Raw genomic sequence first — 26,640 nt, 5'->3', positions numbered from 1 at the left:
AAGGGGTTTTGTATTTCACTGATAACTGGGAGAGCTGTAGAAGTCTGAAGGCTTTAATTATATAATATTGCATGAAATGTTAAAACAGGTATTGATTTAAACATGACACGGACTGTAATTATCCCAATTTTCAAAAATATAATGATTCTTTGTAATCTGCCTGCCAAGGGCAGTTAGTTCAGAATTCTCGATAAATCCTGCCCAGTTTGAATTCACATGCTTTCTCCTGATGTTAATGGTCCACAAGTGGTTTACTGACCTTTATCTCAAGGGTCTGGGCGACAGAGCACTCCAGCAGCCACAGAGAGCCCTGGCTGTTTGCCTCTTCTATAAATAGCTGTTTTCTGGCGATGGGTTATTCCCCGAGAATTGTTGAATGTGGGAAAACCAGTCGCGTGTTGGAAATCTGGATTTCCAGGAAATCGTAGCAGCGTTTATAAAGTCGCATGTGTTTCACGTGATATTTCTCATTTTCCTAGCTTCACAACAGACCGTAAGTACACTCACTCGCTACCAAATAGTTATTTTATTTGCGTGGGGAGAAAATGTTACAGTATTATGTTCAGTATTACGTTTATGATGCCTGTTTAAATGGAGAGGTGTGTTTTGATGGGAATTAGGGGTTCAACGCACTCAAGGTTATATAGCAACGTGCATGCACATGTATGTGTGTGGCTCTTTGTACAATACGACATAATCCACAATTTGCCAATCAAAAACCACTAAGTCTAGAATGTAGACAAGAGAAACGAGAAACACGTAGGGCACTTAGGAGATTTAGAACACAAAGAACAGTCGCTAACAGAATTGTGTACTGTAGACAAAGAAATCATTATAAATTTTGTTGCAGAAAATTTAAATCCATTTCACGTAAGAAATCAGTTGAAAGATTGCATAGAAGCATAAATAGTCAATCTAGCTTTTGGAAACAGATAAGATCATCACAAAACAAACCCAGACAGAAGAATCATATAACGAAAGGAGAATGGCTTTGCCATTTTAGAGAGGTTTTTGCAAATGACGATGTTTTTTCTCCTCACTTAGATGATGAAAATGTACTCAGTTCTAATCAGTTTACAGATATTGATGCATTCATACTAAATTCTACGATAACTGAACATGAAATTACATCATCAATAAATAAGTTAAAAAAAGGAAAAACCGCCGGGCCCGATCAAGTGCTGATAGAAATGCTTAAATGTTCCCAATTGGATATTATGCCATTTCTTCATATTAAATGTTTCAACAAACTCTTTGATAATCAAATATTTCCAAACAGTTGGTCTTGTTCAGAAATAGTCCCTCTACATAAAAAAAGGCGATCCGAGAAACCCTGACAACTACAGGGGGATCTCATTAATGAGTGTTCTGGGGAAAAATTTTACCTCTGTTTTGAATAACAGGCTTACTAACTGGGCGAATATGAGAGATAAGATACCGGAAGATCAAGCTGGTTTTAGAAAAAAATATTCAACCATAGATCATATTTTTACATTATATGCTGCAATTAAAAAATGTCTAACACGTCGTAAACACAAGGTTTACGTTGCTTTTATTGATTTTAAAAAGGCATTTGATACACTTGATCGTTATAAATTATGGTGTTGTTTAAGAAAAGCTGGACTACAAGGGAAGATGTTTAATATACTACAATCAATGTATTCAAATATCAAGTCATGTGTACGTAGTGATGATGGTGTTACTGATTTTATCGATTGCCCATCTGGTTTACGTCAGGGATGTATACTGAGTCCTCTGTTATTTTCGTTTTTCATTAGCGAATTATATTATGAAATCTCAAGTAACGGCAAGCATGGTATACAGATGTATCCTGACATCCTTGAACTTCTTATGCTCCTTTTTGCCGATGATGTTATTTTTCTATCTGACACTGTTATTGGTCTACAGAATCAGTTGAATGTATTAGATAAATATACTAAGGAATGGAATTTATCTGTAAATTTAGATAAGACAGAAATTATAGTATTCAGAAAAGGGGGTCCTTTAAATTTTAGGGAAAGATGGTACTTAAATGGACAACAAATTAATGTAGTTAACGGTTATAAGTATCTCGGCATAATGTTTAATTCAACACTAAATATGAACAAATGTGTATCTGACTTATCACTGCGAGGGAAACGAGCTTTACTTAATATGATGTCTGTTTCACATAAACTTGGAGTTATTACTCCAAAAGTATTTTTCAAATTATTTGATACTCAAATACAGCCAATTTTATTGTATGGATCTGAAGTGTGGGGTTACCGAAGATATGAATGTTTAGAAAGAATTCACCTACTGGCATGTAAAAAGTTTCTTCGCGTTGGAATAGCAACACCAAATAACATGATATATGGAGAATGTGGAAGATACCCACTTTACATTAATTCACAAATAAAGTGTTTAAAATATTGGTTTAATATCATCCGTATGCCAGAACATCGGCTTCCGAAAAAAGCTTATAACATGCTCTTTCATTTAGATAGTATCGGTAAGGTTACATGGGTATCTCATATTAGGACACTATTATTCTCACATGGATATGGGTATATATGGCTTAACCAATCTGTTGGTGATCAACGTTTATTTCTAAATGATTTTCGTAAAATAGCAATAAATATGTTCTATCAAGAGTGGCAATGCAACTTGGAAAACAGTTCACGTTATGATTTGTACAGAACATTTAAGACTCTATTAGAGCCAGAAAAATATCTATCAGTTTTAACAAATAGTCACCTAAGAAATGGATATATTAAATACAGACTTGGCTTGTCAAAACTTATGATTAACTATGGACGGAATATATCACTTGAAAGAATACAAAGAATTTGTCCATTCTGTAACTCTGCAATAGAAGACGAAATACATTTTACCTTTGAATGTCCTTATTATGCCGAATTACGTACTAAATATATACCAGAATGTTTCTTATCTAAGACGAGTAGAATAGCGTTTGTTTCTATTTTGTCATCGAATGATGCCGATGTAATGTTTAAACTGTCTTTATTTGTAAAACATGGGATGGAACTACGAAATAACATGTTGAGTGGAAATTCATAATTTTAATTACCTCACCCTAGAAAGTCCTCATGATTATCACCGATTGTTAAATGAATGTTATATTTATATAATTTTTGTTGTATCTCCCAATCTGTAAATTCTCACCCACTGTATTTATCTGAACTTGTATTTGGGCCGATGGCCTTTGATACAATAAACGTCATTGACTTGACTTTGACTACTCGTCCGGATTTATGCCATCTTCCCGAGGCAAGGGCGTTAATTTGGCAAGGGTGGAAACTGAACTTTCATAGTCAGTTAACGCCCAAGCCTCGTGAAGATGGATTTTTGCCTGTTTCATAAATAAGTATGATACCATGCATTAGTTTGATATTGATACCCCAACTCAGACACAGAAAACTGACCCCCTGCCACTATCTTTATCTAACTCATGCCTGGGGAAGGAGGTGTGTATGTAGAGGCAGGGTGTGTGTAATATCTATGCAGAGGCAGTGTGTGTATGTAGAGGGAGGGTGTGTGCATGTAGAGGCAGGGTGTGTGTATGTAGAGGGAGGTAGTGTGCATGTAGTGGCAGGGTATATGCATGTAGGGGCAGGGTATATGTATGAAGAGGCAGGGTATATGCATGTAGAGGCAGGGTATATGTATGTAGAGGCAGGGTATATGTATGTTGAGGCAGGCTGTGTGTATGTAGAGGCAGGGTGTATGTATGTAGAGGCAGGGTGTGTGTATGTAGGGACAGGGTGTATGTATGTAGAGGCAGGGTGTGTGTATGTGAGGCGGGGTGTATGTATGTAGAGGCAGAGTATATGTATGTAGGGACAGGGTGTATGTATGTAGAGGCAGGGTATATGTATGTAGAGGCAGGGTGTGTGTATGTAGAGGCAGGGTGTGTGTATGTGAGGCGGGGTATATGTATGTAGAGGCAGAGTATATGTATGTAGGGACAGGGTGTATGTATGTAGAGGCAGGGTATATGTATGTAGAGGCAGGGTATATGTATGTAGGGACAGGGTGTATGTATGTAGAGGCATGGTATAAGTATGTAGAGACAGGGTATATGTATGTAGAGGCATGGTATGTGTATGTAGAGGCAGGGTGTATGTATGTAGAGGCAGGGTATATGTATGTAGAGGCAGGGTGTATGTATGTAGAGGCAGGGTATATGTATGTAGAGGCATGGTATGTGTATGTAGGGACAGGGTGTATGTATGTAGAGGCAGGGTGTATGTATGTAGAGGCAGGGTGTGTGTATGTGAGGCGGGGTATATGTATGTAGAGGCAGAGTATATGTATGTAGGGACAGGGTGTATGTATGTAGAGGCAGGGTATATGTATGTAGAGGCATGGTATATGTATGTAGGGACAGGGTATATGTATGTAGAGGCATGGTATAAGTATGTAGAGACAGGGTATATGTATGTAGAGGCATGGTATGTGTATGTAGAGGCAGGGTGTATGTATGTAGAGGCAGGGTATATGTATGTAGAGGTAGAGGCAGGGTATATGTATGTAGAGGCAGGGTATATGTATGTAGGGGCAGGGTATATGTATGTAGAGGCAGGGTGTGTGTATGTAGGGGCAGGGTGTATGTATGTAGAGGCAGGGTATATGTATGTAGAGGCAGGGTATAGGTATGTAGGGACAGGGTATATGTATGTAGAGGCATGGTATATGTATGTAGAGGCAGTGTATACGTACATGTATGTAGAGGCATCGTATATGTATGTAGAGGCAGGGTGTATGTATGTAGAGGCAGGGTATATGTATTCTAGAGGTAGAGGCAGGGTATATGTATGTAGAGGCAGGGTATATGTATGTAGGGGCATGGTGTATGTATGTAGGGACAGGGTATATGTATGTGATGGCAGGGTATATGTATGTAGGGGCAGGGTATATGTATGTAGAGGCATGGTATATGTATGTAGAGGCAGGATGTATGTAAGTAGAGGCAGGGTATATGTATGTAGAGGCATGGTATATGTATGTAGGGACAGGGTATATGTATGTAGAGGCAGGGTGTATGTATGTAGAGGCAGGGTATATATATGTAGATGTAGAGGCAGGGTATTTTTTTTGTATTTTCTGAATATATCAAAATGGATATGTTGTATTCTGAGACTATTTGTCCAGCCAGCCAGCATCACGAAACCAATCTTGTGTTTCTGCGTTATGCGAATGGTAATACAAGAATTAAAAGATTCCTGCGTCCATGTTGCCTGTTGCAGAAAGACAATGTCACCTTTGAAATAATTGTGAAAAGTTGTTTCAGGCCTTTTACTGGCAAAGTCACAAAATGGAATGAGGATATCCTGCAATATACGTAGGCTGTATGGGGAAATCTGTTGGCACTTGCCTTGTATATGCCAAGGTCAAGGTGAGGAGAACTCACAACGCTCAGTGAGATCTTTTCTTTCTCAAACTTTTAAAAGCTGTTATTATCAAACCTCTCAGAACAGGTCTTGTTTAGTATTTGATCAAGATAAGTCCAAGGTGAAGGTCAATTTTAAAAACATGACCATATCATTTGTCAGTTCCTTAGGCATTTGGAAGTATGCCTGCATCTGAATAAATTCTACCATATCACATGTCGTTGCATGTTTTCCACAGGTCATAGTCATCTTCAGGCCAATGTAGAAAGTGGTTTATTATTCGTTGCCAGTTACTGTTTATTTAAAAATTCTTTTGGGTTGGAGTTTTATAGCCAGATCTTTGTGTCCCTTGCAGTAATCGTAATTATTCATAGTATCTTATCTCAGCTAACACAGCTTCGTTTTAAGCCTGATTCAAATCACAGGAAAGCCATTGATAATCGTCCAATTAAATTACACTCATGAGCGAGTAGTCATGATCGTAGCGATATAAGCAATTGAGATGTTGACGTCACTTCCTAAGCAAAGCAATGGTGGGGAACCAACGCCAGTGGTCGATGACATAAGTAAAACCTCTCCGTGTAGGTATGACAACAACAACAACCAGCAAGAAAAAAGCAAACTGTAAACAACAACTGAAACTTCATTCAGCTCCTTCCGCATTTTTCAGAAGATGGTGATGGTATCATTTGGAGGATGTGAGCGACATTTGCCCAGTTTGGTCGTGTCCCAGTTCCAGACAGGTATCCAGTTCATTGACAAACTGATGACTGCACCACAGGTTGGAGATTACAATTTTAAACAACATGTAGAAAATGCTAGTGCAGCTTTTTCAAAGGCTGAAAGTGAGTTAGAAAACCATATCCGTCGTCAAACCAGAAAGTGTCAGGAAGAGGAAGCAGAACTATCAAACATGCAGAGGAGACACCAAGAAATTCTTAAATCTCTGGCAAGCTTGAATGACTCACTGGGGACATTATCAAAAACACTCACGGAACTGAGAAAGAAGGTTGAAAGTGCTCAAAAGGATGTGGAGGAATCGAAGAAAAGTGTCGCAAAGGCAAGGATGCAGTACGAACACGCCAGTGTAACTAGAGAAGCAGTTCGGGGGGCAGGAATTGCGACGAGTTGGATACCTTTTGTCGGATCCACACTCTTGGAAGTTTCTGAGATGACACTCAAAGAACATGTTGACAATGCAGAATATTGCCTTGACTCAGCCAAATCAGCTTTATCCAGTGCTGAAGACACTGTATGTGAGATTGCAAAAGCTCGTGAAAATGCTCAAGGTGATATCAAGAGACGTGAAAAAGAAAAGATTAAAATGGAAGAAGAAATGAAGTTGACTCAGAAGACTATTTCTACATACAGGAAGGACATTAACGAGCAAAATCGAACCTTAACAGCGTTGAGGAAGGTGATGACTCGTCTGGGTAAAGTGTCGGGACGAGCAGAGGTACTGACAGATGCCACAGTCATCTTGCATGATATAGCAGAGATCGGGATACCTCTTAAAAGTTTGCTTGACAGTTTTGAGGAGTTCATTACGCAACCAGATCTCTGGAAGAAGGTGCTTTCTCGTCCTGAATTTCTGGCCGTTTGCGATGATGACGATGGAGACTGGTGAATGAAAACAGAAATGATACCTTGACAGTGTTGCTAAGATTGTTGTCTCCATCACGTGAAGAGGTTCTTAAAGTGTTTGCTGATCAGGTTTTATTTGAGAACGATTGGCATTCGATTCATGTCAATGATTTGTTGAAACTTATAACTGTTAAGTGGGTTTTTATTGAGAATGCTTGACAGTAGATTGATGTAGATATTGTGCCTTGGAACACTGACAAATTGGTCTATAATTGTTTGATTTCTCAGCCAGGCCTTAAATTCCATCCACTCTGTTAAATATTTATCAGCCCTCTATGAAATGTAATAGATAAACTTGCCCATTCATAAAACAATTCCGTGCTTTTTTATGATGAGGATATTGGAGAGTTGTATTTCTTCACTAAGACTGCCAGACTTCCATGGAAGGAACTAAATTGGAAGTGATGTCACTCGCTTATCGCTTGGGTGAGATCAAGCGATATCCCCATTATAGATATCACTGCAATAAAATTGCATCACAATGCTTTGCAGACCATTGTGACGTCATTGGTTACCATGACGTCACAATCAACATCACTAATGGCTCTGCTACTGAACCTGTGAGCAGTACTTTTTACACTTAAGACACTGCTTATAACTGTTTTCTAACTGAAACAGTTGAAGAATGATGTTGGATGGTAAATTAAATCTCACCCTTGTGTCTTTTCAAATCAAATATATCTACACTCTTTGATAAGAGTGGAAAAACTCCTCGGCAAGTCTAAGAGTTCTTCCACTTTTATCAACTCGTGTTGATATAATTGATACCAAAGACCCTCGGGTAAGATTCTCTATAGTTTTTCTGTTATTTCGGAAAATATCACAAGGATGATATAATATTCTGAGGCTATAGCAACTCATCTTGTGTATGATGTATTATTAAAATAAATATTATCTGCCTATGTTGCCAATTGGCAAAGGTCAAGGTCACCTGAGTTGTTTCATACTTTCTTTTGACAACAAAGCATTGTGAAATTAGGATATCCAGCAATGGATTTATGAAGTATAGGCTTGAGGAATTCTTACGACACATGCCATACAAATGTCAAATGTCAAGGTCAGGCGATCCAGTGACATTATTTTCTTTTCCTTTTTTCTTGAAAGGTTTTTGGCCAAGATAAGTCAAAGGTAACGGTCAACGTTTGTAATTATGGAATATTGTATTAGTCGTTGCCAGTTGCTGCTGCAATTTTTTTTGAGACATCCTTAGACTTGGTAATTTTGCAACTTGAAAACATATGTTGATGTAGGTCAAGGTCGAGAAGTCATTTTTACTGACTGGAATAGTATGGTGGTCTGTTATACTTTAGGTGTTTTGATAAAATGGCATGAGGGTGGCTGCCTCTAGTGTCCTTATTTGCTGCTTGTGTTCATGAGATGTCCAATGTGTAGAATAGGTTGAAAGTACCAAGTGCCTGCTGTACGGACTTATAAAGGGATCAGGTGGATACAATGTACTTCTCACTGAGTGTGTCATCGTAGCTGGTCATGTATGGGGCGTTGCTCACTCATGATAACATAATGTGATTTGCCTGTCTAATACTGATTATTGTGAGGTGATATTGATATAAGGTTTTAACGAGAAGGTGAGCGTGTCATAAATCCACCAGTGGCACCTGTCAAAATTACAGTAAAAGCAAAAAGTCACTCGACAATTTCTTTTGAAAGCTTAACTTAGGTTTTGATTGCCGTAACCCTGATCAAACAAGTTTTGAGCATTAGTCGTTTGATGCTCTCTCAAATCTTCGTAGAAAGATATGTCAGCAAGGAAAACCAGTAATATCGGTCAATGATAATTAGGTTTAAAGTCAAATAACCCGATTTAAAATGATGGTCTAGTAATCGAGTCTGGAGGGTAACCTTGACAAACATTGATTAGAATCTGTCTAAGTTAGCTCTGTGTTGCGTTCCTTGGGCGTGCCAGAAATCTATGTTCTTGGGTCCGAATCCCAGATACACCATTATTATGTTTCTAGGTGATTGGAGGATTAGCCAAACTCACTCACTGTATAAACATATGTTAACGGTAATAATTCGATCAATTGGTTGGTAGTACCGTAATTGTGGCAAAGAAGAAACTACTACTCTCTTCACTAAAACACTTGGTGCAGCCCAGTGGTTAACGTATGTAACATCGTCATGCTGAAGACTTATGTTCGATTTCCCGCCTGGTTACATGTAAAGCCTATTCTTTGTGCCTAATAGCCTAGACCTGATGCCGAAAATGCTGGAGAAAATGATTTCTCCTCAGGTTTTCCAAAAACAATCCTGGATGTTCTGGAAAATAGTGGTTTGTGGGTCAACAGTGTATTGGATCCTCTGTTATCACATCCTTTTTGTCGAGTCTGGTCACAGCAGCAGAGATCGATAGCATACGTAACAACGTTAAACCTCGACGTAGGGGTATGGCAACATCATCCATCTACATATTGTAACTAAATAACTGATTCTCATTTTAATACAGTCCTGTGAACTGTGGACCGTTTCAACTCTGAAATTCTTCTGAAACATGTGCATGTGCATGTGCATGAGTTAGAGTTATGAAAGAACCACAACCACAACTGAAAATTCATTCAGCTCCTCCTTTTCAGAAGATGGCGATGGTATCTTTTGGAGGATGTGAGCGACGTGTGCCCAGTTTGGTCGTGTCGCAGTTCCAGATGGGTCTCCAGTTCATTGACAAACTAATGGCTGGATTACAGGTGACCCAGTTCAAGACTGGTATCCAATTCATTGACAAACTAATTGCTGCACTGCAGTTTAGATATTACAATGTCAAACGAAACATAGAAAATGCTAGTGTGGCTTTCTCAAAGGCTGAAAGTGAGTTAGAAAACCATATCCGTCATCAAACCAGAAAGTGTCGGGAAGAGGAAGCAGAACTATCAAACATGCAGAGGAGACGCCAAGAAATTCTTAAATCTCTGGCAGGCTTGAAAGATTCACTGGAGTCTATGTCCAAAATACTCGAGGAACAGAGAAAGAAGGTTCGAAATGCTCAGTCAGATGTGAAAGATTCTGAGATACGTGTCCGAAAGGCACAATCTGACTACGAAGACGCCATCGCAACTAGAAACGGGGTTCGGGTAGCAGGATGGGCGACGATATGGATACCTTTCGTCGGAGCATCACTCTTGTTAGTTTCTGAAACAGCACTCAACGATTGTGTTGATAATGCAGAACATTGCCTTGACTCCACTAAGTCCGATTTATCCAGTGCTGAAGACACTCTATGTGAGATGGCAAAAGCTCGTGAAAATACTCAAGACAATATCAAGCGACGTAAAATGGAAAAGACCAAAATGGAAGACAAAATGGAGGAGACTCAGAAGAATATTTCTACATACAGGAAGGACATTAACGAGCAAAATCGAACCTTGACAGCGTTGAGGAAGGTGATGACTCGTCTGGGTAAAGTGTCGGGACGAGCAGAGGTACTAAATGATGCCACAGTCATCATGCATGATATAGCAGAGATCGGGATACCTCTTAAGAGTTTGCTTGACAGTTTTGAGGAGTTCATTACGCAACCAGATCTCTGGAAGAAGGTGCTTTCTCGTCCAGTTTTTCTGGCCGTTTGCGATGATGACGATGGAGACTGGTGAATGAAAACAGAAATGATACCTTGACAATGTTGCTAAGATTGTTGTCTCCATCACGTGAAGAGGATTATCAAGTTCTTAATGATTCTTGATCAGGTTTTATTTGAGAACGATCGGCATTGGATTCATGTAGATCAGTGTCAATGTATGTTTGGACTCTGACGAATAAGCCGTCTGTTATGTTTTGTGTGTTTCCCGTCTCCAGGCGGGCCTAAAATACTTTTGCCCGCTTGGCCATTAATCTTTCCGTTCTGACAAGCAATAGACGAATTTCCCATTCATAAATAGATTTTGTACTCTACTTTTTTATCTTGAGAATAATCGAGTGTGGAAATATATCAGGCTTTTTCCTCTTTCTCCCCCCTTTTCCGTCTTCAAAGCTTTGACGACGACACAGCATTCGTTGTAATTCGATCGTAGACCAAGTAACGATGCACTCTTGGTAAAAATTAGTGAAAAAGTTATGACCAGTTTTGAATCCTTGATATCAATAATTCAAATTGAATTATTTGATAGGCATTACTTAGAAGTTGACGGGTGATAAAGTAGACACAATTTATTGATAAGTACTAAGAGCCAACGGCAGAAACGCAACCAAACGCCAAGAACCTAAAGATGTAGTTTATAGATTTGACTGTGGACAAGCATTGGTGTGGTGCAACTGTGGTAAAACATTCCGCCCCATGAACACCGGAATCAAAGAGCACAAAGCTTCAACCATCAAATCAGACAGTAAATCAGCCATCTTGGACCATATCAGCAACTCCCTCAATCACAACATCAACCGGGAAAACGTTTAATTCCTCTCTAACAACCTCAATGATTTCATCAAAAGAAAACTAACTGAAGCAGTCCACATTCGCCACCACAAGCAACCAATCAACAGAGATCCAGGCTATTTCATCCTATCCGCCTACTATGAACTCACTGAGCAATAATCTCCATCTCCATGTAAACCTATCCTGTTTAATTAGCTTCCTGACTGATGGGCTTCCACCTCGTCTGTTCTCTGTCTATCAAGTTGTTATAGTATGTTATCCTTCTGTTGTCATTACTTAACCTACTCATGTTATCCCCACTCATGGATGCATTTGTTCTCTGTCCATAAAGTTGTTATAGTATGTTATCCTTCTGTTGTCATTACTTAACCTACTCATGTTATCCCCACTCATGGATGCATTTGTTCTCTGTCCATCAAGTTGTTATAGTATGTTATCCTTCTGTTGTCATTACTTAACCTACTCATGTTATCCCCACTCATGTTATCCCCACTCATGGATGCATTTGTTCTCTGTCCATCAAGTTGTTTTAGTATGTTATCCTTCTGTTGTCATTACTTAACCTACTCATGTTATCCCCACTCATGTTATCCCCACTCATGGATGCATTTGTTCTCTGTCCATCAAGTTGTTTTAGTATGTTATCCTTCTGTTGTCAGTACTTCACCTACTCATGTTATCCCCACTCATGTTATCCCCACTCATGGATGCATTTGTTCTCTGTCCATCAAGTTGTTTTAGTATGTTATCCTTCTGTTGTCATTACTTAACCTACTCATGTTATCCCCACTCATGTTATCCCCACTCATGGATGCATTTGTTCTCTGTCCATCAAGTTGTTTTAGTATGTTATCCTTCTGTTGTCAGTACTTCACCTACTCATGTTATCCCCACTCATGTTATCCCGACCTATGGATGCATTTGTTCTCTGTCCATCAAGTTGTTTTAGTATGTTATCCTTCTGTTGTCATTACTTAACCTAGTCATGTTATCCCCACTCATGTTATCCCCACTCATGGATGCATTTGTTCTCTGTCCATCAAGTTGTTTTAGTATGTTATCCTTCTGTTGTCAGTACTTCACCTACTCATGTTATCCCCACTCATGTTATCCCCACTCATGGATGCATTTGTTCTCTGTCCATCAAGTTGTTTTAGTATGTTATCCTTCTGTTGTCATTACTTAACCTACTCATGTTATCCCCACTCAAGGATGCATTTGTTGTTACTGTTAATCCTCCACCTACTATATATATTCTGTACCATCTTCATCTTACAGTCTTGCATGACAACTGTATAAGGGTCTATTCCGAAATGTCTCCTTTACAGTAATTAAAGAAGTTGTTTTCCATACATTTTGTCTACTTTTAATAATTCAAATTGTCAACCAACTAACACCCAACCAAAAGAAAGTTTTAATGTAGTTGTGTAGTTTCCTTCACTGACTCCCCTGATCAAACAGAGGAAGCAATGGTAAGTGTAGTCAAATACCTTATTGCCCTAGTCGCAAAACATGACATTAGATCATCAAGTAAATGTCACTCTATCAAAAACAAAAACTCATATGTTTTGTCAGACATTTAATGCAAGGTACGATCTTTATAAAAGTGCTACATTATATGGGAATAGATCAATTTTTTTTCTGTTTTATAAACTGAAGGTGTTAAAACAATTGACGATGTGACGTATTGGTTCATCTTGTGAGTGACATATGCAGTTGTTGTACTCCCGAATAGGAAGTAACATCATCAGACCGGAAGTGCTTAGAACTTCCTTTGGCTGGACAAAGTGAATGGACAGTCTGACGTTAAATTATATCACAAGAACATGTACTTTCCAAGACCAGATGTCAACAGATCGGAAGGTTTTTCGTTTCCTTATGGGGCTAGTTACTCTTTAATCTTTTTGAAATATCTGCATAAAACACGAGTCTCACATGGCTTCGATACCACCGATGGCTAGTGGATAGAGCGTCCGCCTGGAGAGCGGAGAGTCGGGAGTTCGATCCCCGGCCCCTTCCTGTCGCTTGGCATGAAGGGGATAAAACGAGGACTGGTCGGCTCGGAGTCTGTACACTGTGTCTGAGTGGGTTATTCGTGTTAAATTGCGGCATGGTATCTCAGCGGGCTAGCACTGTACCATAGGCATTAGTTTTGAAGCCAGTAGACGGCAAATGATGAACGTGTTTTCACGATTTGATATAACATATCAGCCGAATCATACATAGTAACCATGAGATCGAAATTAAAGTGAGCTCTACAAGCGCACCATTCAAGCTGAGTCGCTTCATATGAGTGAATGTTGTGTTGAGCCACGACGAGTTCAATGATGAACAGTTTTGTCAGTTATGCAAAAACGCGTCAGGGAGGATAACCCGAAGTGATGCAGTAATCAGAATTTTCTTTTTAACACGAAGCCAAGTAATGTTTCCAGTAATTTCGGAGCCTATATATTATATTATGTAAAGCTGACATCAGGTACTCGTACGTGGTTGAAGTTGCCTCAATGTCAGGCAGTATTATGGGCCACACAAATATGCATGGAGTAGGGCTCCTTAGCTTTCTCAAACTAATCACATGTTACTACTATGTATACATCACAAATCGGCCGTATGTGAGAGCCGGAGGAAAATGTATGCAAATGTATGCAAACGTATGACTTATCGACATAGTCACTGTACACTGTACATCATGGCGGATGTCAGCAAGAGGACGATTGCCAAGGCAGAGAAAGACCTGATGAGCCCGAAAGATGCTAAGGTACTGTATGCCAAAAGAACACGAAACAGGATTTTTGTTTGTTGTTGATCTCTCGCTCAGCAATATTACAGCTGTATGGAGGCGGCTTGTACATAATCGACTTTGGATCAGACAATCCAGTGAGTGATATTGTGAACAACGATCCACCCCGTCGGGGTGGTTGACACGAAATCTACCAAGTCATCAAGCTTGACTACCCGATCCCTTAAGTCCGTTGGTTGTTGGGAGCTATCTGACAAGGAATCCTCACTGGGTCAAAACAAATACAGATCAGTCTACTTCAAAAGTCTACTTCAAAATTCCTTAAGCCTAAGACGATCACTGTGCCTTCTGTTATTCTAGAGACGGTAATTGTTATTCGAGAGGTTGTGTTGTTGGGAGGTATTGGAATAGGAAGAATGTGTATTTGGGAGGTATTGGCCTTGGTAGAGTTAGTGGTATTTTGAGGTAGGAGTAGTGGGGAGGTTGTGGTATTTGGAGGTAATGGTATTGGGGAGTTGATGGTATTGAGGAGCTGGTGGTTTTCGGAGGTAGGCGTATTGTTGAGATGTTGTTATGGGGGAGGTAGTGCTAGGGGTATTGTTGATCGGAGATAGTGTTATTGGGAGTAGTCAATGCTATTTTGAAGGTAGCGATTTTGGGAATGTGGTGATATTGGGGAGGTAGCGGTGTTGGAATTAGGAGGAGGTGGTGTTGGAATAGGGAGGTAGTGGTATGTAGGTGGTATTAGTATTGGGAGGTAGTGTAAATGGGGAGGTGGTGGTTTGGGGGAAATCGTCGTAGGCATTAGGGACGTAGGGAGGTCGTGAGGTAGTGACATGCTGGGAAATAAAGATGTTGGGAAGATGGTAGTACATGTATTTGGGAGGTGGCGGCATGGTTAAGCAGTGGCATTTGGGAGGTGGCATTATAAGAAGTTAGCGGGTTTGGGGAGGTATTGGTACTGGGAGGTATCCGTATTTGGGAGGTAGTGATATTTTGGTAGTTTTGAGATGTTATGCTATTAGGGAGGTTGTGGTGTTTGGGAGGAGGCGTATTGGGGAGGTCCTGGTTTTGTGGAGGTGGTGGTATTGATGAGTTGCCAGAATTGGAATTATTGGGAGATGCTGGCATTTGGGAATGGGTGGTATTGGGAAGGGAGTGGTATTGGGGAGTTTGTGGTATTGGGGAGGCGGAGTAGTTTGTATTGAAGAGGTAGTATTATTCGGATTTAGTAGATTTAGGGAGGTAGGGAAAGTAGTCGTATTGGGGGAGGTACATGTAGGTGTACTTGGACACGTTAGGCGGTACTTGATTGAGTAGAGGGGTTGGAGAAGTAGCTGTATTGTGTTTATGGAGAGGTTGGGTTTTAGCATTTTTTCGGCTCTTTTGAACATAAAGCGTTGGCAGAGTACCATGACCTGTAAATAATGGAGCCTTGCCCAAGTATTGTATGAGGAACGACCCAGGCCGTTTTGGTAAGATAACACACGTCATACATTGGTTCAATCTGATCCGCATTCAAGTTATTCCAGTACGGATACTAACATATGCTGCCCCCTTTCTCTTGAAAAAAACCCATATCGGTGAAATGAAATGAAAAGAAAATGAACAAGGGAGTTTGTTTTTTGAAAAGACAAGTGGACAAGTGGTTACTTCACTGTGACCATGTCAGACCCTTCGAATCATTAAGTCGCCAATTTTCGGCCATCGTAAGATGCTGGGGACAAAGTTCCATCCCAGAATCCACACACGGCTTCACCAAGTCATGTAGAAAAACGCCTAATGCCATATTCAACTGCTGTTGATTTCAGGAGGACATGATGTTGGTCCTTGGGCCTCACATGAACTGGCAGGAGATGCTGTGTCCCGCCCCTCTCTCGGTGTGTCTCCTGGGGCAACTGGTCCTCGTCACGCTGGACAAGGACGTGTCTCTTGTGTCGGAACACATGACTAGGGATCGCTTCAAACACACCGAGTACCCGGAGTCCCTGCGGACCAGCATCCTTCAAGTTGCTGATGAGGGATGGAATGCTTTCAACCTGGCCAACAAAAACATGGATCAAATACGGCTGCTGACACTGCAGATTCCTTAACACGTCAAGAACGCAGTCAAGGTAATTATTTTGACATTGAATATGGACTGTGACTGCCTGACCACCCGATTCATTGAGTCGCTTACTTCGACCAGCGTAGGTTCCCGGGGACAAATTCCACCCCAGAATCCCCACAGGGCACCACCAAACCATGTAGAAAAACGCTTAAGTTAACATTCAACTGTTGTTGATTTCAGGAGGACATGATGTTGGTCCTCGGGCCTCACATGAACTGGCAGGAGATGCTGTGTCCCGCCCCTCTCTCGGTGTGTCTCCTGGGGCAACTGGTCCTCGTCACGCTGGACAAGGACGTGTCTCTTGTGTCGGAACACATGACAAGGGATCGCTTCAAACACATATTTGTGTGGAATATGTGTGATGGTCTGTTCGTTTTGATATCACCACTTTCATCATATTTTGTACTTGATACTGCCATTGAATATTGTACTACCACTCTTTTGTATACTGGCATTGTAATTGCTGTGTAGTAATTTGTATTGGTTTGTAAACATAGTTAATTTTGAAATACAATGATTGTATACCATTTGTTGGTTGGTTGTTGGTTTCACACTAAATTCTTTTACGTACAGAGTTCTAGGTCAACATGTTGTTTCAATTTGGGAATCGACACGTAACAGAACCAAAACCAAATTACAGTAAACTACGGTTATAACGAACTCAAAGGGGCCATAAATTTTAGTTCATAAGAACCGTAGTTCGTTATAGGCATATAAAGGGCATTTTTCAACACATGCCGGGGACTAAAACATAAGTTCATCATATCGGTCAGTTCGTTATAAGCGTGTTCGTTATAAACGTAGTTTACTGTAGTTTGTTATCATGAAAACATTATCTTTTTCCATCTGTCACACTCATGGTGTTGTGATATGTATAAATGCGCCTCTGCGATCATGAATAGACAAAATATGCATCGATTCGATGCTAAAATGGTGCGATTTAAAGGAGCGTCAGAAACAGATTACCGCCTGTATTATATGAATTATCTTACAACTCGTGAAATGATATCAAAATCCGCCTTTCAACAGTGAAAGGTATACCCTATAACCACCTATAACCACCATGCACACGGATATGATTTGTTTCTTTGTTTATTGTTGAAAGCGTCACTCAGCAATATTCAATTCTAAATAACGGCGACCCGTGGAGATCCGGGATAGAATAGGTCTTCAAAACCGATACCTGCCGTAAAAAGGCGACGAATGGGATCGGGTGTTCAGGCTCACTGACTTGGGTCGCACAAATATGAATAATACATCCGCAAGGAAGACCGTTAAACATCTAAATGATAATTATCTCCGAAGAGAGTTAATGTCACTGCACGTGCAAGTTATTCCTGCAACGAACAGTAAATAAATCATCACTTGTCATAGATCTATGTATCAAAGTTGTCTACAATCACACAACGCAAACTAGATTTCGGGCTATAAATCACCAGCAACACACGTTAGGCCACGGTACTGGGCAGTATTTCTGCAACCTGCATGATACCCCAGAAGTATCTACTCCATCACTTTATATGGGTGGGGTGGGGTGGGGTGGGGTGGGGTGGGGTGGGGTGAGGTGAGGTGAGGTGGGGTGGGGTGGGGTGGGGTGGGGTGAGGTGAGGTGAGGTGAGGTGAGGTGAGGTGAGGTGAGGTGAGGTGAGGTGAGGTGAGGTGAGGTGAATAGTGAACGTCGCGTCCAAGATGATGAATTTACGCTGATTTATGAATTACTTTCCAATAGTGATAATACCAGGTGTTCGCAAAGAGGTGAGCGTATCCTGTCCCTCCGATAGCACACGTTACAGACACATGCAAAGGCAAGTCAATTGTCCACCTGAAACTGTTTTCATCGTTTAATCTGCATCTCAACATCACAATAGAAAAAAACACAGTAATATTTACTGCATTTCAGTTATCATTCTCAGCTCCCTCGGGAGTATACAACCCATGCTGTCTTCAGGCGCTAGATGGCTGGTACCTCCACCTGACGTGTCACGTACTCGTTCCCTGCTGGGTCAATTAAGGCACATTTGAAGTGAGCCACTTGCCCAGCGCAACACCACACGTTTGGACACTTGTGCTTCCGGTGTATGAACATATTCGTGTTTCCACCATCTGGTCATCTGTAAACGGAGGTGTAGGTTCTTTTCAGTGCGCAAAGTGAATGTGCTGTAAATATATATATATATATATATAGTGGTTATAGACAATGAAACACAAAAGGGGACAAACGCTGAAAAAAATACATTTAATAAAACGTAATGGTCGTAACATTCCAATGCTATTGAACTTAACCAAACTGTATGATTTACAATGAACGTGACACATACACTGTACATTGTACCTGTCAATGTTTCGAAAGACGGTTTAAAAAATCAATTACAACTAAAGGGATATCACTGTACTGACATTCTTCGGGTGAAATGAGACGTCAAAATGTCAAACTTAAAATTAATTATTAGTTGAAATACTATCTTTATTTTGCCCTTTTGTTTCACCCTATTTGAATTTAAGTGCCAGAGGACTCGTTGAACACCTCGAGAATATTTTCACAAACTTTCTAATGAAGGCACAGTTGGTTTGGGTACTCTGTCTCCTTGTCCTGCGGAAGATCAGCGGGGATTATGGAACACCACGATACAAGAAAACGGGCAATTATGGTCTTCAGTTTCGTTCGAGTGTCTTCAGTTCGATATCAGAGAAACACCCTTCTTTGACTACTACCTACGCTGCTCAGCTTATCCTGTGTGCTGCGCGGTGTATGGCGGATGACAAATGTGTTGGTATAAAAGCAGAGAAAGATGGCAAGAAGTTGAGAACATTGATGGAGATATCAGCAGCTGTTGGTTATATCTGGAAACGGAAGTCAGGTACTGACATTATTGAAGGCTCTGTCCAGCAGGTTGAAGTACCGTCAAATTATTGTCCCCGTGTGCGACACGTAATTCCTGCCATCCATGTAACTGTCAATAACCATTGTTTGAAGCCAACTGATTGCTGAGTAGTTTCTAATATTAGCTAGTATTATCCACAACCACCAGTAGCTAAAGTGATGACGTTAATCCTGCTGGGGTATCGTGCAGGAAGCAGAGGCACCGTCCCCATGGTCCCCAGCGAGGTGGCCTAGCTTTGGTTGCTGGTGGCCTATAGCTCGTGTTTTAAAACTGTATAAATGATATTGTTATACCACAACATGTTTTAATGTAACTTTGCATTCATTGCTCACTCGTATATATATCAACTTGTTCTCGTCGCTATATGGCTGAAATAATGCCGATGCGACGTTAACTTGTAACTCACTCACTCACTTCACACGCACGCACGCATTTTAGTTTTACTTCCCTTGCTGTATTCAGAAAAGCCGTAAATAAAAGCGACACAATTCTTTGCATAATCATAAGAAATATCTACTAAGAGCAGATAGTACGATTCCGACTATATCATGAGCACTATGTTATATGCTTATGAAGCACTATCATAATAGTGATGCTACCAGATAGCATAACCCCATGCAGCAACAACAAACATTTACATTTTAGTTTTTATAATAATTGGCTTCCGTTTAATCACGTCACTCAAAACATTCCGACCTAACGTCTAAACATAGCCGACGTTAGGTGTCGCTGGTACTCCAACTGTCTACAACAACACTTTTTGAAATCTTGACTGGGGCCTCGTGATTTAACTATAATATTTCAGGACAAAACTGTACTTTATTACTCTACACATGGGGGTAGAGCAAACTTTTTTTAAATGCTCAATTTAAGACTTACCTTGTGTTATATTAGAGATGGGTTATAAAAGACCCCTGTTATAAGAGGTGCCGTAAATTAAAAATCCGCGAGCAGGGCCAACTGACGGGATGTTCCACCTAATTGCCTGTACCCTGACGTTAAGAGACAAAGTTGGCTTTGAACATGATAAAATACAACTAAAATGGGTAGTTTTATGATTTAACTCCGTCACGGTTTATCAGCCGTTCAGTGTGTATTATCCATAATACCCATGCAGCAAAAAGAAGCATTTACATTAATTTTAGTTTTTATAATAATTGGCTTCAGTTTAATCACGTCACTCGAAACATTCCGACCTAACATCTAAACATAGCCGACGTTAGGTGTCGCTGGTTGTGTTATGAGTTGATGTGTTTTCTGTCGTAAACGTTAAATGAATGAATGAATAAATTTCTTTATTTCCTCCAGAGTTGAATCCGAAAGGCAAATACATTATTTACAATACATCAGTGAAATTACTTGACTATATACAAATGAAATCATGTTATACAGTCCTATGAATAAACAACTTACAATGTACATTTTGTGAGTAGATGGGTATCTAGTAGCTATACATAAGGTTTTTCTTCAAATTCCATATAAAGTGGCAGAAAGACTTTGCCAAGTATTATAATCAAGTTCGTCAGTCAAGTCATGGACATCTGCACCCAGAAAGAATGAAAGCATATCATCGTCGTCAAGCATATCTGTTTTCACATAGACATCAACATCAAGTTTATCAATCAGGCACGAGAGGAAATGATTTCTGTCAGGCATAAAAAAATTTCAGTGTAAAATATGGCAATCACAGTCATATTAATGTCTTTTACAATGGTTACATTCTTTCGACAGTTTTGCTCTTGATCCGATTTTAATTCAAAGTTGCAGGGGTTGTCTTAAATGTGGATAGAGATACATAAGATTATAAAGAACATGATTTTGTAACCGTTTATGGATTTTATGGTACCGTGAAAGATCTGGTATCTGTGCTAGTCTCTCTCTCCAATTGTACTGTTCATTCTCTGATATACATGTACGTCTGATCACAAGAGCTCGCCTAGCCGGTTTAGTTGGGAATGAACCACTACCAGTATATTCTTTGATATAGTTATCTAAATGGTATTTTTTAGCAGTATATAGAAGGATGTTGCATATGCTTACTGGGCGGCTAATATTGACAATAGCGTTGGTAGCAATGTGAGCACAAAATAGATCTTTTGTTATTGAGTTACAATCGTTATTGCAGAGCCTTCTTGATAATTGTGGTGTACATTTATCAATGTAGACATTCATTGACCACATTCCCAAGTTAGAAATAGACGAATCGGTTGGGTGTCTTTCACCAAACCCTTGTATATAGCGAGCAAAGTAGTTTTGTGTACATTCAACCATTTCAAGTTCTTTACCGTTTAAGGCTGGTAACTATTCACATCCATCAAAGTTTGTAGATAAAATCATTCTTTTCCATATATTGACACACGCAACTGGGTGGAGATCGGAATTGTTTAGGCCGAGCGATCGTAGTGAATTAACACATTTTTTTGCTTTTGAGTAACACGTCATGATTCTTTCTTTACAGGATAAATTACTGTTTATGATTATTCCGCCATATTTGACGGAGTCGAAGGCGTAGCCAAGAGTTTAATCCCTCATTTACACATTCAAATGTAGCTCCCACGCCTTAATGGGTCTGGTAGTGTGTTTTCGTACACTGATGACGTGGTACCTTGCTCATAATATCAATCACTTGTTTCTGTGGTCCACTATACTATACTATAAAATGTCAAGGATCTATCGTAGTAATCAGATATACTATCATTGTCATCTTCCGTTTCATACATGATCGAGAGACAAACTTTGAGCCATACAGCACAACTATTGTTTATCCTCGGCGGGCGGGATACGAATCTGCAACCTCTTGGTTCGTAGACCCTCATGCTACCGCCTGTGCTACGGAGGCTGTTGTCATAAATGTCAATGTCCTTCGTCATCATTAAACAAGCTTGGTATTTTAACATTTCAATGTCGATATGGTACTAAGTTCGTTGTAAGTCCTGGTGGTATTTGTGTTATGCAAATACCAGTCAATCTGTTTCGCACATCTAATTTCAATATATATTATACATCTTATCGTAATTTAACATATTACCTAAAATGATATGCACCATATTTAAACATGTTTAGAGTAAATGGATGTTGTGTTTAGGTGGTTGTCTTGGCTCTGAGACGATAGCTCATTTCATGTATTCAGACCAAAAACATCAAATGTGTAGCTCTAAACATGTCTGGTATGTGTTTACATTCTAAACACAAAATAGGAAGAATAGATACCTAAGGAATATAGGTTATTCCTTGTGATTTGTTTTATTGCGTATCGTGTTTGAATAGTTCAATAAATAGTCCACTCCTTCCAGAAACAATTTAAAGCACATTTGTGTAATTCAAAACCGTCTAGATCAATTTCGTCAAAATAACGATATTTCTACAAACGTATGCGTTTCTTATTTTGTGAGTATAGATGAGTAGATGTGGAGTGTCAAAAAAGAAGTAATGTTTTCCTTCTAAAGAACGAGCGTTTCAATCATGTGTTGCCGCTGACAATCACTACAAATAAACTTTCAACAATCTTCTTTCCCAAATAACATGAACGCACGACTAGTAGAATCTACACCATGGCGAAGCAAATGATGCCAGTCTCTTCAACTGGGCAGTTGTTGGAATATTGATGAGTGCGGCGTTAGTTTGCTTGTTGTTTAACGCCGCACTCAGCAATATTCCAGCTATACTCAACAACAAAAGTTCATGTGACACCAATATATTTGTGTATTTTTCAAACAAGTAAAGTTTGGTTTTCAATATTGTAGTACATATATGGATTCAAGTCACAAAAACGCAACTGCTACAGAAAAGCATGCATTCCATGCAAAAGTTGACTTTTATGCAAGCCCCATGCATTTCACTACCCAAAAATGGGTATAAAAACATGTGCGTTAGCGGGATTCCATGTGCATTGTTTAGCATCGTGCTGACAACCAACACTCAGAAAAACAACAAAATTACGCAATTCTTCAACATTACGCAATGCCACGCCTGTCCGAAAATGAGCGTCTGCGAGCCATTGTCATGCTTGAAGCAGGATCGTGATGTTGCAAGACAATTTAACGTCCACAGAAACACCATTTGGTGTTTATGGCAACGTTGGCAACAGACGAATGCAGCCAGAGACCATCCTCGGAGTGGCAGGCCACGCGTAACCAATAATCGACAAGACAACTGGATTCGAACAACAAACCTACGAAATCGATTCCAGCCAGCAACAGTGACTGTAAGAAGCATCCCTGGCCTTCGACGAATATCTTCACAAACCGTACGTTGTCGCCTCAGATGTGCAGGGATTGTCGCCAGAAGACCCGCCAGACGTCCCATTTTGACAGGAAACCACCGCCAAGCACGTCTACAGTAGTGCACACAGCGTCTACGCTGGGCGGCCATGCAGTGGGGACAAGTTCTATTCGCTGACGAGTCTCGTTTTCACCTCAGACACAGCGATAGACGGATTCGAGTGTACCGACGTCGAGGTGAACTTTACGTCAATCATTGTGTCATGGAAGAAGATCGGTTCGGGGGCGGCAGCGTTATGGTATGGGGATGGGATTACAGCAAGACAGAGTACCCGTTTGATAGTGGTAGAGGGAATTCACAATGGACAGCGCTACCGCGACGAGATCATCGGCCCTGTTATTCTACCGTTTTTGCGTCGTCATGGCCCAGGCATTACCTTTCAACATGACAACGCCCGGCCTCACATTGCTCGACTTGTTCAGGCATCTCTTCGTGAACAACGTGAATGTCATCCCCTGGCCGGCTCGCTCCCCTGATCTCTTACCAATCGAGCACATGTGGGATAGGATGGATCGGCGCCTTCGACTTCAACCAGGTGTTCCACAGACACTCCAGGAACTTCGAAACATGCTCCAGCAGATATGGACAGATATCCCACAGGACTTTGTCCATTCCATGAGACGAAGATGTGTTGCTTGCCTCGCAACCAGAGGTGGAAACACACGCTATTGATTTGTAATATGACATTTTGGCATGTTCATGTTTTTTATGAAATCACGCATTTTTCTGAAGTCAGTATGGCAAATTAAATCATTTGAACACTTACAGGAGTCTTTTATCTGTTGCAAAACGAAATTGTTTCAGATTTGGTAAAAACATAACTTTGCATTAAATCTTATTCAATTTCACAGGAACTTTTGTTGTTCAGTATATATGACGGCGGTCTGTAAATAATCGAGTCGGGACCAGACAATCCAGTAATTGACATCATGAGCATCGATCTACGCATTAGGGATACGATGAGTGCATCAACCAGCGAGCCAGCCTCTTACGACAAGCATTGGTTGCTGAAAACCTATTATACCCCGGATCTTCTAGTGTATCAGCGTTCAAGCTTACGCTGCAATCAATAATTGTATTGTTAATCTCTCGCTTTGATTAGACCTTCTATGAAATGTAATGATGATGACATATACGTCTATCATATGTCATGTAATTTCCTTCATCAACTATTTAGGGGCACGGGTGGCCCAGTCGTCTAAGGCGCCGCGATTTGCTGTGCAGAGTTGCGTCCCTTGGGCACGCCAGAAACCCTATGATTGATAGTTCGAATGCCGGTTTGCCCCGATGTTTCTAGGTATGTCAGCACCATACCCTAGCTCGTGGGTTTCACTGATGTGGTAAACGTCTGAGACCTGCATCACTTCGGGCTTTCCTCCCACATTAATATAACTGGTGATATAACTGGAATACTATTAAAAGCGGCGCTAAAGACAACTAACTCACTCACTCTGTTTGAGTAGTATATATCATACGCGTCAGTGCTTGGTTTTCCTTTTTAGAAACCAAGACTGAGACTTCCAAGGGCGTCAAAAAGAAAGCATCACCACGCTTATTAAGTGCACATGTTTCGCCAGGGGGATGGACCGTAGAAGAAAGGGGCATGAAAGTCAAGATGGCATTGTTTGACCAAAGCAGTGAAAAGACCAATTTATGGAAGCCGAAAGTTGCGGCTTACAGTCGTCGAGGAGAGCCTGTGACTGTTGGTCTGCTAGCTTCCTCTGCAACTGTTATCCTTCATCTCCACAAGCCACGCAAATTATGTGCTGGGGAGCTGTTTGGAAAATTGCGGTGCCTGTTGGTGCCTCCAAACTGTAAGTATATGATCAATCAATATATTCAATAGATGTATAAACCCACTGAAGATCCAGGGTAAAATAGGTCTTCAGCAACCCATGCTTGCCGTAAAAGGCGACTATGCTTGTCGTGAGAGGCGACTAACGGGATCGGGTGGTCAGGCTCGCTGACTTGTGTGGATCGATGCTCATGACCTCAATGACTGGATTGTCTGGTCCAGACTCGATTATATACAGCATGCCGTCTTATAGCTGGAATATTGCTGAGTGCGGCGTTAAACAACAAACAAACAAACAAACAAACAGTAGCTGTATAATCTTCTCCTTCTGCCAGGTCATAGTGGTTATATATTTTTCGCTCGTCAGAAACATTTTCAAGTAAAAAGTATATAAAGGGCTTTTAATGTGTAAAGAACTCAACGCGCTCTGATATTTTAGTTCTCACATGCTGCCAAATTACGAAATCATGTTCTCTTCAAATGAAACATGGCCGGTCTCTAAAGGAGAAATTAACTAAAGTGGAAAGAGTTAATAATTCTCATATCGCATATGAATAATGAGTAAACAGTGTAGCAAGGGGAGAGTAATAAATAATATCATTACTCTTTCAGGGGATGCCATTGGAGGGATGCAGATGCACCTTGGCTACTTGTACGTGTCTGCTGGCAAATCAATATACATGTTGAAGATTACGGCATACTCTACCATTCGGAAGCTGACCGATTATAAGCTTGTAATGAAGCTACCGGATACCCCTTCAGAGATTGCCACAGATGAACTGGGCGGGAAAAGGTATTGTTATTATTTATTTCAAATAATACACATTATTCTGCGGCAAATACGAGCTGATGTCAATACATTCTCATAGAATATCGAGTTCAGGTTTATATTATGATACTTTTTTTTCCATTATGTGCAAAAGTTGTGTGCCAATAAGAAAGTAAGCTTTTAGAGCAGTCAAGAATTTCTGGTTTTGCAATTTTAGCATTAATCATCCAGAAATACTCTAGAATGTCAGAAACAAAACTAAAAGGTTTTTTGTTTTAGTTAACGTACATCCATCTCGTAATTCATATGACCAATTCGTGACCACATTTCCAAGCAGTGATACTTTGTGCGGAAGTGGTGTGTTCAGATTCCTGAACTCGGAAAGAAGCTGGCTGAGCAAGCAAAATGTTTTGTTTTGATAATAGTTTTAAGGCCGGAATGTGCATACATGAACATGTTATGTCTGTTAATGCCTATTTAGTTGTAAAAATATTTAACGTTATTATATTTATTTTGTGGGAAAACATTTGGTTTTGTGAAACCTAAAAACAACGTTTGTCCCATCTAGTATATGTGCCAGTTGCAAAGGAGAAGAGTGTCTTGTGGAAGGGGAATTTTATGTGTGTGCGGTGGGGGGACAATAAT

The 26,640-nt window shown here is 40.3% G+C and overlaps 2 protein-coding genes across 2 annotated transcripts; both read left to right on the top strand.

The window, feature by feature from the left end:
* Nucleotides 1-423: 423 nt before the first annotated feature.
* LOC124144811 (paramyosin-like) lies at nucleotides 424-16,797 on the top strand. The gene is made up of 4 exons (XM_048389358.1): nucleotides 424-493; nucleotides 9,629-14,176; nucleotides 15,970-16,272; nucleotides 16,449-16,797. Exon 2 carries the CDS (start codon nucleotides 9,632-9,634, stop codon nucleotides 10,640-10,642), a length of 1,011 nt encoding a protein of 336 aa, XP_048245315.1. The 5' UTR covers nucleotides 424-493; nucleotides 9,629-9,631; the 3' UTR covers nucleotides 10,643-14,176; nucleotides 15,970-16,272; nucleotides 16,449-16,797.
* Nucleotides 16,294-26,639, top strand: LOC125376974. Its single transcript, XM_048389723.1, has 5 exons — nucleotides 16,294-16,347; nucleotides 16,449-16,632; nucleotides 24,934-25,245; nucleotides 25,839-26,019; nucleotides 26,564-26,639. Exons 1-5 carry the CDS (start codon nucleotides 16,294-16,296, stop codon nucleotides 26,637-26,639), a joined length of 807 nt encoding a protein of 268 aa, XP_048245680.1.
* The last annotated feature ends 1 nt before the right edge of the window (nucleotide 26,640 follows it).

The sequence above is a fragment of the Haliotis rufescens genome, unplaced genomic scaffold (assembly GCF_023055435.1).
Source record: "Haliotis rufescens isolate VD_foot unplaced genomic scaffold, xgHalRufe1.0.p SCAF_8, whole genome shotgun sequence".
Lineage (NCBI taxonomy): Eukaryota > Metazoa > Mollusca > Gastropoda > Lepetellida > Haliotidae > Haliotis > Haliotis rufescens.
This window is presented reverse-complemented; position numbering and strand designations above follow the sequence as displayed.